General features: G+C 40.2%; 1 protein-coding gene across 1 annotated transcript in view; it reads right to left on the reverse strand.

Annotated features, from left to right (window-relative positions):
• The window catches only part of doc2b (double C2-like domains, beta), a 131,143-nt gene that overhangs the window by 22,463 nt on the left and 93,993 nt on the right, over positions 1-14,687 (reverse strand). Inside the window, exons 4-5 of the mRNA XM_056285263.1 lie at positions 13,819-13,928; positions 6,349-6,475 (exon numbers count right to left, since the gene is read on the reverse strand). Of these exons, the coding sequence (XP_056141238.1) occupies positions 6,349-6,475; positions 13,819-13,928 (237 nt within the window). The remainder of the gene's footprint in view (positions 1-6,348; positions 6,476-13,818; positions 13,929-14,687) is intronic.

A 14,687-nucleotide genomic window follows, 5' to 3' on the forward strand; every position in this document is an offset into this window, starting at 1 on the left:
TTGCTTATCCATGCGTTGTGACAAAACACAGTTTAAATCCCCTCCCATCAATAAAAGTCCAGAGCTATACTGTTTTATATTGTTGAAGATTGTTTTGATAAATCCAGGTTCATCTTCATTCAGTGCATATACATTTATAAAGGATACTTCAGTACCATTTCATCTTCATTCAGTGCATATACATTTATAAAGGATAATTCAGTACCATCAATTAATCCATTTTCCAAAATATATCTCCCCTCATTGTCTTTATATATTAATGTTGGTGTGAAATTGATTTGTCTATGTATTAGGATAGATACTCCCCTTTTCCTCCCTGACTGGTGTGAAGAATAGTATACTTTGTCGATAGTTTGTCTTTTTAAAAATGTTTTTACAAACACACCAATTTCATACAAATTGTAAAATGGAAATATGCAATAAAAAAATAATACCCTGCTCCTAATTAAAAGGACATGGAAATAAAGTATTTGCTCTACTACCACTATGCCACGCAACTGTATTGACCAAAATGTGTCTGCAAATGCAGTGTCACGGCTTCTGCTGCTTGCTGTCAGCACAAGCTTTAGATCATGAGCTAAAAGCTGTTACCTGTCTTCTCTCCCTCTTTCCCTCCATTATGTTCCTACTCCCTGGGTCTTTCGCCTTTCTCTCTTTGCACTACATCAATCTTCCCTTACCTTAAATTAGCTTACATAAACACAGAAGCTGACTACAGATGCAGCATCTAGTTAACATATGTCAGCTTGCTAGTCATACAATTTTCTCAGATCGTACTCAGTTGAGATTGGCCGGAGGGTGTCCATAAATCCCATGGGGCACAAATCACAACTGGACACCTGTGATCTATTTGTCCGACTTGCATTTAGTGTGATTGCAAAGTTGAGCAATAGAGTGGGAGATGCACATAGATCTCTGCCAGCTTCATTGTCCCCGGAAACAAAGCTGTTTAGAGTCCTCAACAAAGCCCAGTAATAATGCAGGCACGTTGATCATTTTCAGGTATTAGTTATCTCTTCAGGTGTTGCCAGGTAAACATATAGGTAAAGCCAGCAAAAATATAGGCCCAAGTTGATGTGTTTTTAATCACTTCAATTTGTTTGCAACACCATGAAAGCTATGAAATAACTGTCACCTCACCTAACCTACTGCCATGTTTGCCCATCTCCCTACTGAATACAGTAATGCAATCAAAGAAAATCCAGAGATGAATAGATGGGTGCAATTTGTTTTGGCTGTCTTGACACAGAATCCCAGGAGCAATGTGTGAGCAGTGTGTGAGCCCAGTACACAAGGTTCTGACTGTGAAGAACAAGAAGAAGGGCCAAAATGCCATCCCCTTAGACGTATGGCTCTGCTCATGTCCTGGTTGGATTCCTCAGATCCACATTTCTCAGAGACAGTCTGAACAGTGGGGAGCTGATTGCCACACCAAGCCAAGGAGGGAGGCAGTGGCTTGGCACTGAGCCACACACACACACACACACACACACACACACACACACACACACACACACACACACACACACACACACACAGTGTTATCAACAGAAAACAGCAATGACAGCAAAAAGGGGAAACCAGTTAACAAAACCATAATGTAAAGCCCACCTAACAGGGGGACCACAAATAGAGGAACCCTTTCAGATAAACACCTCCCAGACAGAAATGCAAGAACAGCAATATCCCACGCAGGGAACAAATTAGGTATCCTGGCATATTTCAAAACCATGCTGACCCAAATGGGCGAGCTACGGATTTACAGTCATCTTATGCATGCATTTTATTTTACGGTGAGCTGAGGAGAGGTTGCCTGATATCACACAGAATTGTCAACTCGTTACTCCCCATTTCCATCTTTCATCAGAAGAATCAGTCAACTTGGTGCAGTGGGCGGATTCAATGTTCTGGACTGAGGCAAGAGGACAGAACTCTATTGCACAGTGACACAAACACATTTGGAATCAATGGTCAAAATCCATTACCATATTAGACAGCTAGATTTGGCAGACAGGTCCATTAGGCTGATATGGATGTGCAGACTCCATGGTGGCAGTGGCATAGCTGTGCAGACACCTTGGCAGAACATGAACTCGAAAACAGTTATTCTATCTCTTGAATGTCGCACATAGCACTTCAGCATGCATTGGTCCCAGATAGTGTAGTTTTCTCTTGTTTGTTATGTTGGTGGTGCTGTGATCTGACAGACCGCTATGCTCCATAACCATGTGAGAACTTGGTCTGGAAGGGCAAAGCTACTGTAACGTGCATGGATAAGTAGACACGTTGGTCCTTGACTAACGGGTCGGACCCTTTAGTCGACTGGTTAACGTCGCTTGCGGAGTGGGAGACACGGGTTCGCGTCCTGGCTGTGGCGGTTCCCGGACTGCCCCCCAAATTCGCTACACTACTTTCCAGTTCCCTGTACCTGATACAGCAACCACTTTTTTTCTCCTTTTTTTTTGCTAACAGGTTGCGTGCAGGATATAGAGGGACGCTGGACTGATTCTGAACGCTGGACTGACTCTGAAAAACTAACAGCATTTAGTGAAAACTCCTCCAACACTCACAAAAGGTAAATGGAAAACGGTAAATGGACTGCATTTATATAGTACTTTTCTAGTCTACTGATCACTCAAAGTGCTTTATAATTATGCCTCTCATTCACCAATTCACACACATTCATACACTGATGGCGGAGGCTGCCATGCAAGATGCCAACCTGCTCATTAGGAGCAGATAGGGGTTCAGTGTCTTGCTCAAGGACACTTCGACACGCTCTCTGAAGGAGCCGGGATCGAATCAGCAACCTTCTGATTACAAGACGACCCGCTCTACCTCCTCCTGAGCCATGCTGCCCCAGGTGTGTGTATTAAAGGAATAGAAAGAAAAGGCAAAGACTGTGGCAGTGTGTATTGGGTAAATGTGTCTTCTAGCAGGCTAAAAGACTGGTGGGTGGTTTTCATAAACCTGAGGCATTAGTCAGGATGAATTCACTATTTTACTCTCATGGATGCACCCAAAACTAGTGTTATGATTGGCTTGGAAGTGCCTTTTATTGTGTAGGCTGTGAAACTACATCTGACAGCAGTCGTTATAAAGACTGTAGATTGGTGTCACCGGGAGAGTCTTTTGGCTTATCACTATATTGAAAAGAAACTGGGGAAGATCACTTGGGTTCAAACTCTTTGTCAGAACTTGCTTACAAATTGAAATTATATGTACAAAGAAAAGGAAAATCTCGATTAACATGTATGACCATTGCAGTATGAATGCAATTTCATGCTTGCCCTATGTGTTCTTAGCAGGAAATCACAAAACCTGGGGACCTGTCAGTGTGATAGTTAAGAATGTTTTGCAGTTGTATTCATTAATGTGTTTTATGTTTTCTTTATGTCAATGTCAGCCCACACAAACTCCCACATGGAATGCCACATGCATGCGCATGTGCACACACTGCAGTGGATGCGGGGGAGTGATGAAACAGAAACTGTTTCTCTATGGCACAAGACTTGCACCAGTATTACCCTCCTTCACCTCTGCTCCATCCTGGTACACAGCCTATTCTAATATTGTGCACTATCACACCTTTATTTTACCATCGAGATTTCGACTGTTTGAAATAAATATTCATTCAGTTGCCCTACGTCATTACGCTCTATTCACATGTCCATATCAGTAGGCGCAAGACAGAATACATATGCGTGAACGAGAGGGAGGACAGCGGAATGGTGAGGATGCAACCCAGATAGCAAAATTGCAGTGGCCCGGACCCGTCCCACACCGGACACTTCATCTGGCCTGCATACCACGTGGAATGATGGCACTTTGGTGGTCCGCTCCTGTTGGCCAGATCTGGGCCAGAACCAAGCCATAGCAATGCCACATGTGCCACATATTTGCCAAAAGTCGCCTGTATTTGTTTTGTAATATTTGGGCCATATTCACCATTTACCACACGGGCCACTTCAGGGTCACATCCAGATTACATGTTGCCGAGAGCACCGCATCTTTGCCAAAAAAGGCCCACATTTGATTTGCCATATTTGGGCCATATTTGCTATTATACATGTGGGCCACTTCAGGCTCACATCCATTTTGTCAGGGCCAGAAGGCCATCAGTGCCGCAACATTGCCTGAAGTGGCCCACATGCAGGTACTATCTAGGAAGGAGTAAAGGTGGTGAAGGTGGATGAGTTTAAATACTTTGGGTCAACTGTTCAAAGTAACGGGGCGTGCGAAAGAGGTGAAGAGGAGAGTGCAGGCAGGGTGGAGTGGGTGGAGAAGAGTGTCAGGGGTGATTTGCGACAGAAGAGTGCAAGGGAAGTTTTACAAGATGGTTGTGAGGCCAACTATGTTGTATGGTTTGGAGACAGTGGCACTGATGAAAAGACAGGAGGTGGAGCTAGAGGTGGCAGAGTTAAAGATGCTTAGATTTTCACTGGGAGTGATGAAGATGGACAGGATTAGGGACAAGTATATTAGAGGGGCAACTCAGGTTCGACGGTTTGGAGACAAAGCAAGAGAGGTGAGATTGAGATGGTTTGGACATGAGCGGAGGAGAGATGCTGGGTATATTGGGAGAAGGATGCTGAAGATGAAGCTGCCAGGCAAGAGGAAAAGAGGAAAGACAAAGAGGAGGTATATTGATGATCTGCTGTGGCAACCCCTAACGTTAGCAGCTAAATGCAGAAGAAGAAGAGGAAGAAGAAGAAGAAGAAGAAGAAGAAGTGTCCACCAACAGCACACTCAAAAAGTTAGCAGATTTAGTATGCAAGTTGGAATTCTCAAGTATTCTTTATTTTGTGAGTTTTCCAGTGTGAACACACTACATACTCTAAACACTTCTAGAATTAGTATGTTGTATGCCTCTGGAACACAGGGGGTTGGTTTTGATCACCTCCTGTCTAACAGATGAAGAGGGCCAACATACATCGCGATGTTTGCTGCGACCCATCACTGTTGGTTGCAGTTTTGGATGTGGCTGCTAACCCAACATCTGTAGCCATGCAAAGCCTGTAGGCAGGGCTGGGTCAGGCAATTTGCATTTTAAAAACAGGTTACACCTTCGAACTACTCAAAAATTCGCAACAGTTCAGTGATAAGCTCCCCAGGCTTTAAATAGCCTGCTTCTCTGTATATAGTATCTATATACAGCCTGGAATTCTGACAGTACAGAAATGATTCAGTACTGTTTTCTGGCAATGTGTGAAAATGGATTGTGTTGTCCTTGGCTATAACCCTGTAAAACTAATTTTTACATCCAGGAGCAATACAACAGTGGCCCCCTTTTTGTCTTTGTCTTCTTCTGTCCTGTGGCTCCTCAGTCTCCAACTTTATCTTTTACCATTGTATTTGTTGAACTCAGCCAAGCCAACAAACCCCGTGATGTCACAAGTTATAGTACTGCAAGATGGTGGCGCCCTTACCACGAAAGATATAACGAGGCTTCTTTTCTTTTGTTTTATATTTTTACATTTGTCATGTTTGTTACATAATTGTTGATTAGAGTGGAAATACATTTAGTAAATCATGCTAACTTGATTGACTGCTTCATGTCCACTTTAAGTGGCAATCAGGATTTATAAGGTAAACTGTAAGGGAACAAACGGTCATCCCCCTACTATTTTACTTATTATTTGCTTTTTTATTTTGAAGTTACATCTAAACATTGCATTTTCCACTTTATAATCAGCTTCACTGATGCCAACAATGAGACAAAATAATCAATAAGCAAACTAAACAGACAGTTTTTTTCCCTATGTGTTAAAGAGATCTTTAAAGTTTGGGACACAAGAATAGCAGTGATATACAATAAATGGGTTGAATTCAGCGAGTCCTCTGGATGTAATTTTTGTATTGCTGTCCGTCATTAGTCATACGGTAGATATGATAGTACTGTCACCGGTGAAAAAGATGGCCATGATGTATCTTAACCAACAAATTATGTTTCCAGCTGATCAATACCCAGATTTGACAAGTTAATTTGGCCGATTTAGTGTAAAGTAATGAACCGTCACAAACGTTAAAAAAGATGTGAGTGATATTTGACACAGTGTCATAATGAATGTGACAACTGACTCATTCCACTCTAACTTTTTCATTAATTATTCAACTTTGATTAATTATTGCATTCAGCATTTTGAAAATCAAATGTTTTCATTGTGACCCAATCACTGCAGTTTTCCACAAATCCAGTCAAACTACAAGCAAACTGTTCAACAGAAAAGTTTAAAAGTTTAAAAACAAACACTGCCTTTGCAATAATGGTATATGATATACTAAAAAAATTTTTTTTAAAAAACACCTGAAGGAATTAGATACGTAGTTGTAAGATGGTTAACTCACAGGTAGCTGTTTCTCCAGACAGTTGTAGAAGTTCTTGGTTTGGTTAGGCTTGAGCTTCTTGAGGGGGATGCGTGTTTCCCCAATGAACTCATTGTGGCGGAACTTGTCCTCGTCACACACTGAAATCCTGAAAAGGAGAGTGAGGCAAGGAGAGGAAGGAGGCAAAGTCCTGAACATCAGATAATTGCTTTTTTGTGCATTGATGAGCAGTCTCAAGAAGCATCCAGCCATATAATCATCAAAGGTTGCAAAGATAGCACAAAATGAAAAGATGTGAGGGAAAACACTTGGAAACTGAAAGTTAATAGCGATGGCTTGGATGAGAACGCTTTGGTTGACTTAATGATAACAAAATCCTTTCGAAAACCGTCTTAAATTAAAACCCTGTTCCAAATGTAATACACCTTTTAGCCGTTCTGAATCATTCTAGCAGTTCAGCTTGAATTCGGTTTGGCCTATGCCATGATGCAGAATACAGTCAGACTGTTTACTGGCATCATGTGTCCATTCTCTTGCTGTTTCCATGTGTTCATTGTCTTGCTAAAACACATCACATTAATCCTCTTATGTCGTTGCATCGAAACCCAGAAAATGAATCAAGGTAGATCCTTTGCACTTCATTAGGTGTTTTCTTACAAAAGATAATGAATAACTGAGTGAGTAACTATTTATTCAAAACCAGTGTGTGCCATGGTACTTCAGCTTCACATTTCTCTTTCCATTCTCTGTGATATTTATACTCTTTTCCAGCATTTGATTAAATTTGTAATGAAAGTCTATTACTGGTGTGTGACAACACAGCCATTGTAGGCCCATGCCTCCCATAAAAGTGTGTTTTAACAAAGGAAGAATAGACCATATGTAATCCCTGAATAGACGAACATCATTTTATTCAAACTGATGAGAACATAAAGCCTATGTTGTGGAATATTGTTTGTTTATATTACTGTTCTCAGTATGTAATTGACATTTATCTGAACAGATATATACAGCCTTTGTACACTTAAAGGCATCAGTGATGTATATTAGTGTTGCAGCTCACAAGGGACACAAATTTAATCAGCAACAGCCTCAAAAGATACCATACTAATTAATTACATAGAGAGGTGGTACTGGATTCAAATTTCAATTTACAAAGGGAAATGAGTTTGCTGTCTGGGATTTTGAGTCCTAACTCATCTTGTTTCTTGAAATTGGTTCACCAAAGTAAGGTTCCATTATGACTAAAATCAGATTGTTTTTTTGTTGTTTTTTTGCTGGTGCAGTGACAATCATATCCTGTATGAATTCACTAATATTATAGATATTCAAATTGATTCTGCAATCACACTCTTCCTCTTTTGGCTGCTCCTGTTAGGGGTCGCCACAGCGGATCAACTGTTTCCATCTCTTCCTGTCCTCTGCATCTTCCTCCATCACGCCAGCCACCTGCAAATCCTCCCTGACTATATCCATAAACTTCCTCTTTGGCCTTCCTCTTTTCCTCTTGCCTGGCAGCTCCATCTTCAGCATCCTTCTCCCAATATACCCGACATCTCTCCTCCACACATATCCAAACCATCTCAATCACGCCTCTCTTGCTTTGTCTCCAAACCGTACAACCTGAGCTGTCCCGTTAATACCGTTCCTAATCCTGTCACTTCATCACGCCTAATGGAAATCTGAGCATCTTCAAGCCACCTCTAGCTCCGCCTCCTTTCTTTTTGTCAGTGCTACCATCTCCAACCATACAACACAGCTGGTCTCACTACCATCTTGTAAACCTTCCCTTTAACTCTTGTTGGTACCCTTCTGTTGCAAATCACTCCTGACCCTCTTCTCCACCCACTCCACCCTGCCTGCACTCTTCTTCACCTCTCACCTGCACTCCCCGTTACTTTGGACAGTTGACCCTAAGTATTTAAATTCATACGCCTTCTTCACCTCTACTCCTGCATCCTCACCATTTCACTTTCTTCTCTCTTGTTCACACATATGTATTCCATCTTGCTTCTACTGGCTTTAATTCCTCTTCTCTCCAGTGCATACCTCCACCTCTCCAGGCTCTCCTCAACCTGCACCCCACTCTCGCTACAGATCACAATGTTATCTGCAAACATCATAGTCCACAGAGACTCCTGCCTGATCTCATCCATCAACCTGTCCATCACCAATGCAAACAAGAAAGGGCTCAGAGCCGATCCTTCATGTAATCCCACCTCCACCTTGAAACCATCTGTCATTCTTACCATACACCTCACTGCTGTCACACTGCCCTCATACATATCCTGCGCCACTCTTTCATACTTCTCTGCCACTCCCGACTTCTTCATAAAATACCACACCCCCTCTCTCGGCACCATATCATATGCTTTCTCTAAATCCACAGACACAATGTAACTCCTTCTGACCTTCTTTTCTTTTATGATAACTTTGTTTATAATCTTTTAACCAAACTATTAGCATACCTACCTTTAAGACACAATAACGAGATAGCATTACTAATTCAATTTCTCTGACATATTCAAATGCTAGTTGTATGAGAAGCATGCCGGAACCTGTTCAAGTTTTGACAAATGAATGGTTACTATTCCTGCCCTTATCATATATGTATTTATTTTTGCTGCCTCTCAAGCTGGGAGGAAGTAATTATGTCCACACACTGCTAGCTCAATGAGCGCAACTATTGGGCTCTCGCCAGTGACAAAGCTAGACTCCTTGTCAACTGTAGGCGAGTAGGGTTAGGGTGATGTAATCTGAATTGAATTGTATTATGTTGTAAATATTTCACTCAAACACACACTTAAAATAAATGCCTGTTGATGGGCTATTGATTTATTTTAGTGAAACTTGAGAAAAGTCCACCAAATGACACAAATGTTTCTCCTATGCAACATGAATTGTATAAATTGGACCAAAATTATCTGTACTTTGTCAAATCCAGAGCCAGATTCTTGGGTGCTGTTTTCAATTAGCATGTCAACTTCCCAAATAAGGTGCATACTAAACTTGCGGTGCATACAGAAGGTCTAAATTCTGCACTTATGAGAAGTTCAGATCAACTTATACAGGCCCTGTCCCCCTACTTCTGTCAGTTCCTGTTGATGCACTTGTATTTCAGGTTTGTTTGTTTTTGCTGGTCTTGTCTCAGAGTGCACTTAAGCAGCTAATTTTGCAATGGCTAATCATAATTACTAATGCTACACAGCGCAGACTTTTCCTTATAATTGCTGTTTGTTTACATGCTTTTTAACTGTGCTGTTTACTCTTAGCTCTGTAGGGATTCACCGAACTAAAGCAACTGCATAATTTTGCTGCTTATATGATATACTCTAGTTGCCTTGTGTTCTGCTAGCTTACAATGATATGGTAGGAATTAGAGACATTTTCACAACCCTGTCGCTGTTAAGAGTTTTTTTTCTCCACCAATCCAACTACCCTTGATCAAACAAACTGTTCCAGTTGTACACAAACGCAGACAGGGAGCAGTCTGTTTAGTCAAGTGCTGTCACATTTCAGATTCCAAGGGGTAAGATCCAGTGATTAAGACCCCTTAAACTACCTGTTCCTGAGGCAGTTAAAAAGGGCAGCATTAAATACATCATAACAAGTATATTATTTATCCTAGAACAAATCGTCTTTTTCATGGTTAAATAATTTATTTTCCCAGCACAGAGAAAAGCTCAGAAGGAAAAGAAACATTTTCCATTCTGCCATAAAGTGAAATCATTCGCATAATGTCACTCCAAGTTCACACTACACTGTGCACATCACTGTCTAAGTTCCAGTGATGAATAAGAGGCACCTAGACCCATCCAAACAGAATCCAAAAAAGTTGCTTGATGAATATGAAGAGCAGAGTCATATTCTTAAAATGGCAACAGCAGATATCCTTATTATAATTATTAATTTTTCTATTTTTATGTTGTTATTGTTATATAGACAGTTTCTAAATACATAACATTTCCTGTAAGAAAAATGAGTAATGTTGTATATTAATTCTCATAACAACAAAATCATGATGAGCTATAAGAGGATTGGACATGCACTGCTAACGCCTTTAAGGACTGCTTATCAAAGGAATGATATCAGTGGATTATCCAATATCAATTCTGTTTGAACACCCAACGACTGCACAAAAGTGAACCATGACTGATGAGCTCCTTTTGATCGGGTAGGCTTATGGCCTAAAACAGTAGGCACTAACTCGAAGAATTTTTCCTACCTCTGTCAGAGCCAGGTACTTCTTCTTTTTTTTTCAAAAAACTTAATAAGAAAAAAAGAAAAAAAAGAAACTGTTCCCTTGATAAAAAATGGCAGCAGGCAATAATTTTACGAAGTAAGAATGAACTTTTCTAAATTTATAAACGCACTTTCAAGCAAAAATATGCGGTAAGAACACACGTAGAATAAACATAGAATAAACAAATGGTTGTCACACTTATTCACAGCTGGGTTGTGATCCAACATGGCAATGGCGAGAAAGTCGCGTGACCGATGGGGATAATGAATTTCAGGTTTCTGCTCAATATTCTATCACTGTTCCTTTCACACTACAGGATTTCAAGTCGAATTCAGGGAGACTTGGAACCAGCTGGTAACATTAAGATTATATCTGTAAGCCCCTCACACTACAGGATCATTTGGGCAGAAAATTGGTTCAGACCAGCCTCGAATCGGGAACACCCCTGCGATTGTCGGGAGGGGCTAATGGGACCCAAAATCTGTCCAATTATTCTCTAGTGTAGGGCCAGCATAAGCTGCAATGTTTTGTCAGGAACATGCACACAAATAGTCTGCCTTTTCCATGATCTACCTCAACATACTAACACAAGATAAAGTCCCCTTTATAACTGGTCAACCAAGATGAGTATACATGGGCTACATAAGCTATACTTAAGCTTTTTCTACCACTTAACACTCACATATTTTCGTAATGTGTGTGTGTGGTGTTAGTGTGTGTGTGTGTTAGTGTAGATAGCGAGACCGAAAACTAAAGCACTTATGATCCTAATTCTTTTTGGAGGTGGTAGGTATTGTTCCAGAGAGTAAGGGAAAAATCCCAGAAAATTAACATTATGCATAATTATGCATAAATATGCAAAATAGGAATTTATCTAAAAATGGCTAAAAACCACTTTTCTCGGCATTTCAGATGATTCTGAGCATCTTTGATTTTTTCACCTATATAAAACATTTTTTCTGGGACAAATGTTTTGGCATTATGCAAAATAAATGCATTTTTGGAAAAATTCACTTATGATCCTAATTTTTTTCGGAGGTGGTAGGTATTGTTCCAGAGAGGACCAGAAAAATAGCAGAAAATTAAAATATAATTATAACAATTATGCATAATTATGCAAAATATGCATTTTCTAAAAATGGCTAAAAAACACTTTTCTCGGCATTTCAGGTGATTCTGAGCATTTGGGGGGAGGGAGTTGGAGTGGGGGGGTAAACCACTTTTCTCGGCATTTCAGATGATTCTGAGAATTTGGGGGGAGGGAGTTGGAGTGGGGGGGGGTTTAGGGGCAGGGGGAAGGCGGTTAGCTGGCAGGATGAAGAGGAGGGAGATTTAGACGGGTGGATAACCAAACCGCTACATTGTAGTGGGGTTCTTCTAGTCACAATTATAAAGAAGTAACTTGCACTGTTTCATCACATTATACAGATAGGGGTCTATAGGGTTTAATGTTACAAGTAGGCTATTGAACCATAGGATCAGAGAAAAAGCAGCATTTCTACTGCATGACATTTTCAAGTTTTATATTGAATCAGTTGTTTTCTTTGTTTTCCAAGTATTAACATGACTCCAAGGTGAGGAGACAGTATTCCAAGCAAATTATGAATGTCCCAACAAGTCCTCCAACCCATACAACCACATAGGTTGTTTGTCCTCTAATGCAGTGGTTCTCAACCTTTTGGGGTCCTGGACCCCCTGCGTATTTTTGATCTACCCTGAGGACCCCTCCACCTGATCTTGGGGGAGGGGGGTTGCAATTTGATAGAAACAGTAGAAACTGCATTTTAAATTGCATTATAGAATTTATTCACTCTTTGGGGCAAAAATAAGAGCTTTCAGTTGTAACTTAGATATAGTTAACAAAACAGAATTCTTATGCAGTAACTTTCAGATATATGTAACAAAACAGAATATGTATTCAGTAACTTTCAGATATATGTAACAACAGAATTTTTATGCAGTAACTTTTAACAATGCAAACGGGAGCGAGATCTCTTATTAAAATACAATAAATTAAACTTGTGAAACAGATGTAATTAGAGAAAAAAGTCCTGTTACCCTTTATAGTTTAGGTAGATAAAGGTCTCAGTCACATTTGAGTAAAATAATCCTGTTTCTATAAATGTCATAGGATCTTTTTTTAAAGATATTTTATTTTCACGGACCCCTTACAATTACACCACGGACCACTAGGGGTCCGCGGACCCCCGGTTGAGAAACACTGCTCTAATGCGACCCACTGGAGCGTTTCTTAAATTAGCGCCCCTACCGGCGGCAGGAGATATTAGATTAGATTAGATTAGATTAGATTGTTTTATTAACCACACGACCAAGGCCAGTGGAATTGGTTTTTGGTACACAAACTCTGCAGCACAATACATACATGGACAACAACAGATACTCCGCATATTGTCATGAGCAATACAGTTACACAGTAACAGAAATAAACATATCATGCATAACAATTAGGTGTGCCACAGATACTTTTCGCCTCCATGCACTGTGGGTTTTGAAAACAATTTGAGAACAACAGAACATGTAGTCGGTGCATTTTTGTGTTGTTTCACCGCCTAGTATAGTTCTAAGTTTGCTATTGGCAGTATGTTTACCTGTGAATGATGTTATAAGAGCTAACTTAACATTAGCCAAAAGTTACAAAGTCAGCTAGCTTTGACACTGTAACCGTTATGTGACATTAAACTTTGCTTATATTAATATTTGTTCTCACGATAGCTTATAGAAGGAGATCGCTTACTGCTACAGGGAACGTAACGTATTATAATTATGGAGGACTGTGAGGAAGTAGTTTAAAACATAACTATAGGTCATAATAAGCTGTTTGTACAAACGACCTATGGGGTCGTTTTTTGGTGGAGGACAATCTCGAATGTCCTCCTAACCAAACAGATGTGATAATTTGAGAATTTCAAAAGCACAGAGTTTTCCACCTGTAACCTCACTGAGGGGTATCACCTTTGTATTAGATTGGGCCCTGCTTGCAAAGCCACATGTATCAATTTTTGCGAGAACTTCACTAAAAAAGTTACACATGTCAAAATGCTATCTCTCATTAGAAATGGATCAGGAACACTTCTTCACAAGACAGAAAAAAAGCATATTTCTCTCCCTTTATACGTTTTCTTCTGCTTCCTGAAATGTCCATTGTGCAGTTTTTAAGTGGCAATTAAGAAAAAGAAGGGAGGCATCTGCGATTAATGTCAAGGGGAAGAGATGGGAGGTTCATGTACCTGAGAGTTTTACGGACCATATCTTCATCAGTGATGCCGTAGTACGTCAGTGTCTCGCTCCATACAGGGTTGAGTGTGTTGCGCAAGGTCTTGGTTCGAAGTTTATTGGCCTGAGAGACAGACGAGGAATGGGAAAGTTAGTTATTGAGTAGACCTGCTCATAATGATTGACTTAGTGCTGCCTGTCTCTTAAGAGCTGAAGGGAATTCATCCTTCGGGTGTCAGGTGTCGGTTTTAAGTGAAATGCTGGCAGTATTATGTAAACATCCTTGAAAATGAACAAAGCTTCTCCACAGCAGTGAAAGGTTGACAATGTATTTATGTTTTGGATATTCGCATAAAAATGTATACCCTCTGTTGATCATAAAGTACCTTCAGGAGAAGAATTTAAATAGCAAGTTGTGTTTATATGAAACACCAGACGTGATCAAAACATAGCAGGAGATTAAAGGAAAAATCATGAAGTGAGGTTTCTTCTTTAGTTGTTTGTAAAGTCACAAAAAAATTAATGAACTGGCCATGGCAATACACAACACCTTCTTTGGGTTCTGCCTTGTATCTCTGTTGGCTTTGCGATGGTAATCTGGTACATGGACTGGCATCATGATTTGTTAGATCAGTCATCCAGCTTAAAAAAGCTATTAATTAACATCAAGTCAATGAGAGGCTTGATTACATGATTAGAAGGAAATGCAGCAGTTAATATCAAAGCCTGCTGCAAAACTAAGTGCCTTAAAAATTTTCCCTTGCCATTGGTTTGTCAGTGACGCATCTAGCATCAATTACAATCCGGCAAAGTGATTAAAATGTTTAATGGGTAGCATGGTTTCATGAGTAGAACATCGTGTGGAAGAATCCTCAGAGGACCA

Source organism: Lampris incognitus, chromosome 8 (assembly GCF_029633865.1).
Source record: "Lampris incognitus isolate fLamInc1 chromosome 8, fLamInc1.hap2, whole genome shotgun sequence".
Taxonomy (NCBI): Eukaryota; Metazoa; Chordata; class Actinopteri; order Lampriformes; family Lampridae; genus Lampris; species Lampris incognitus.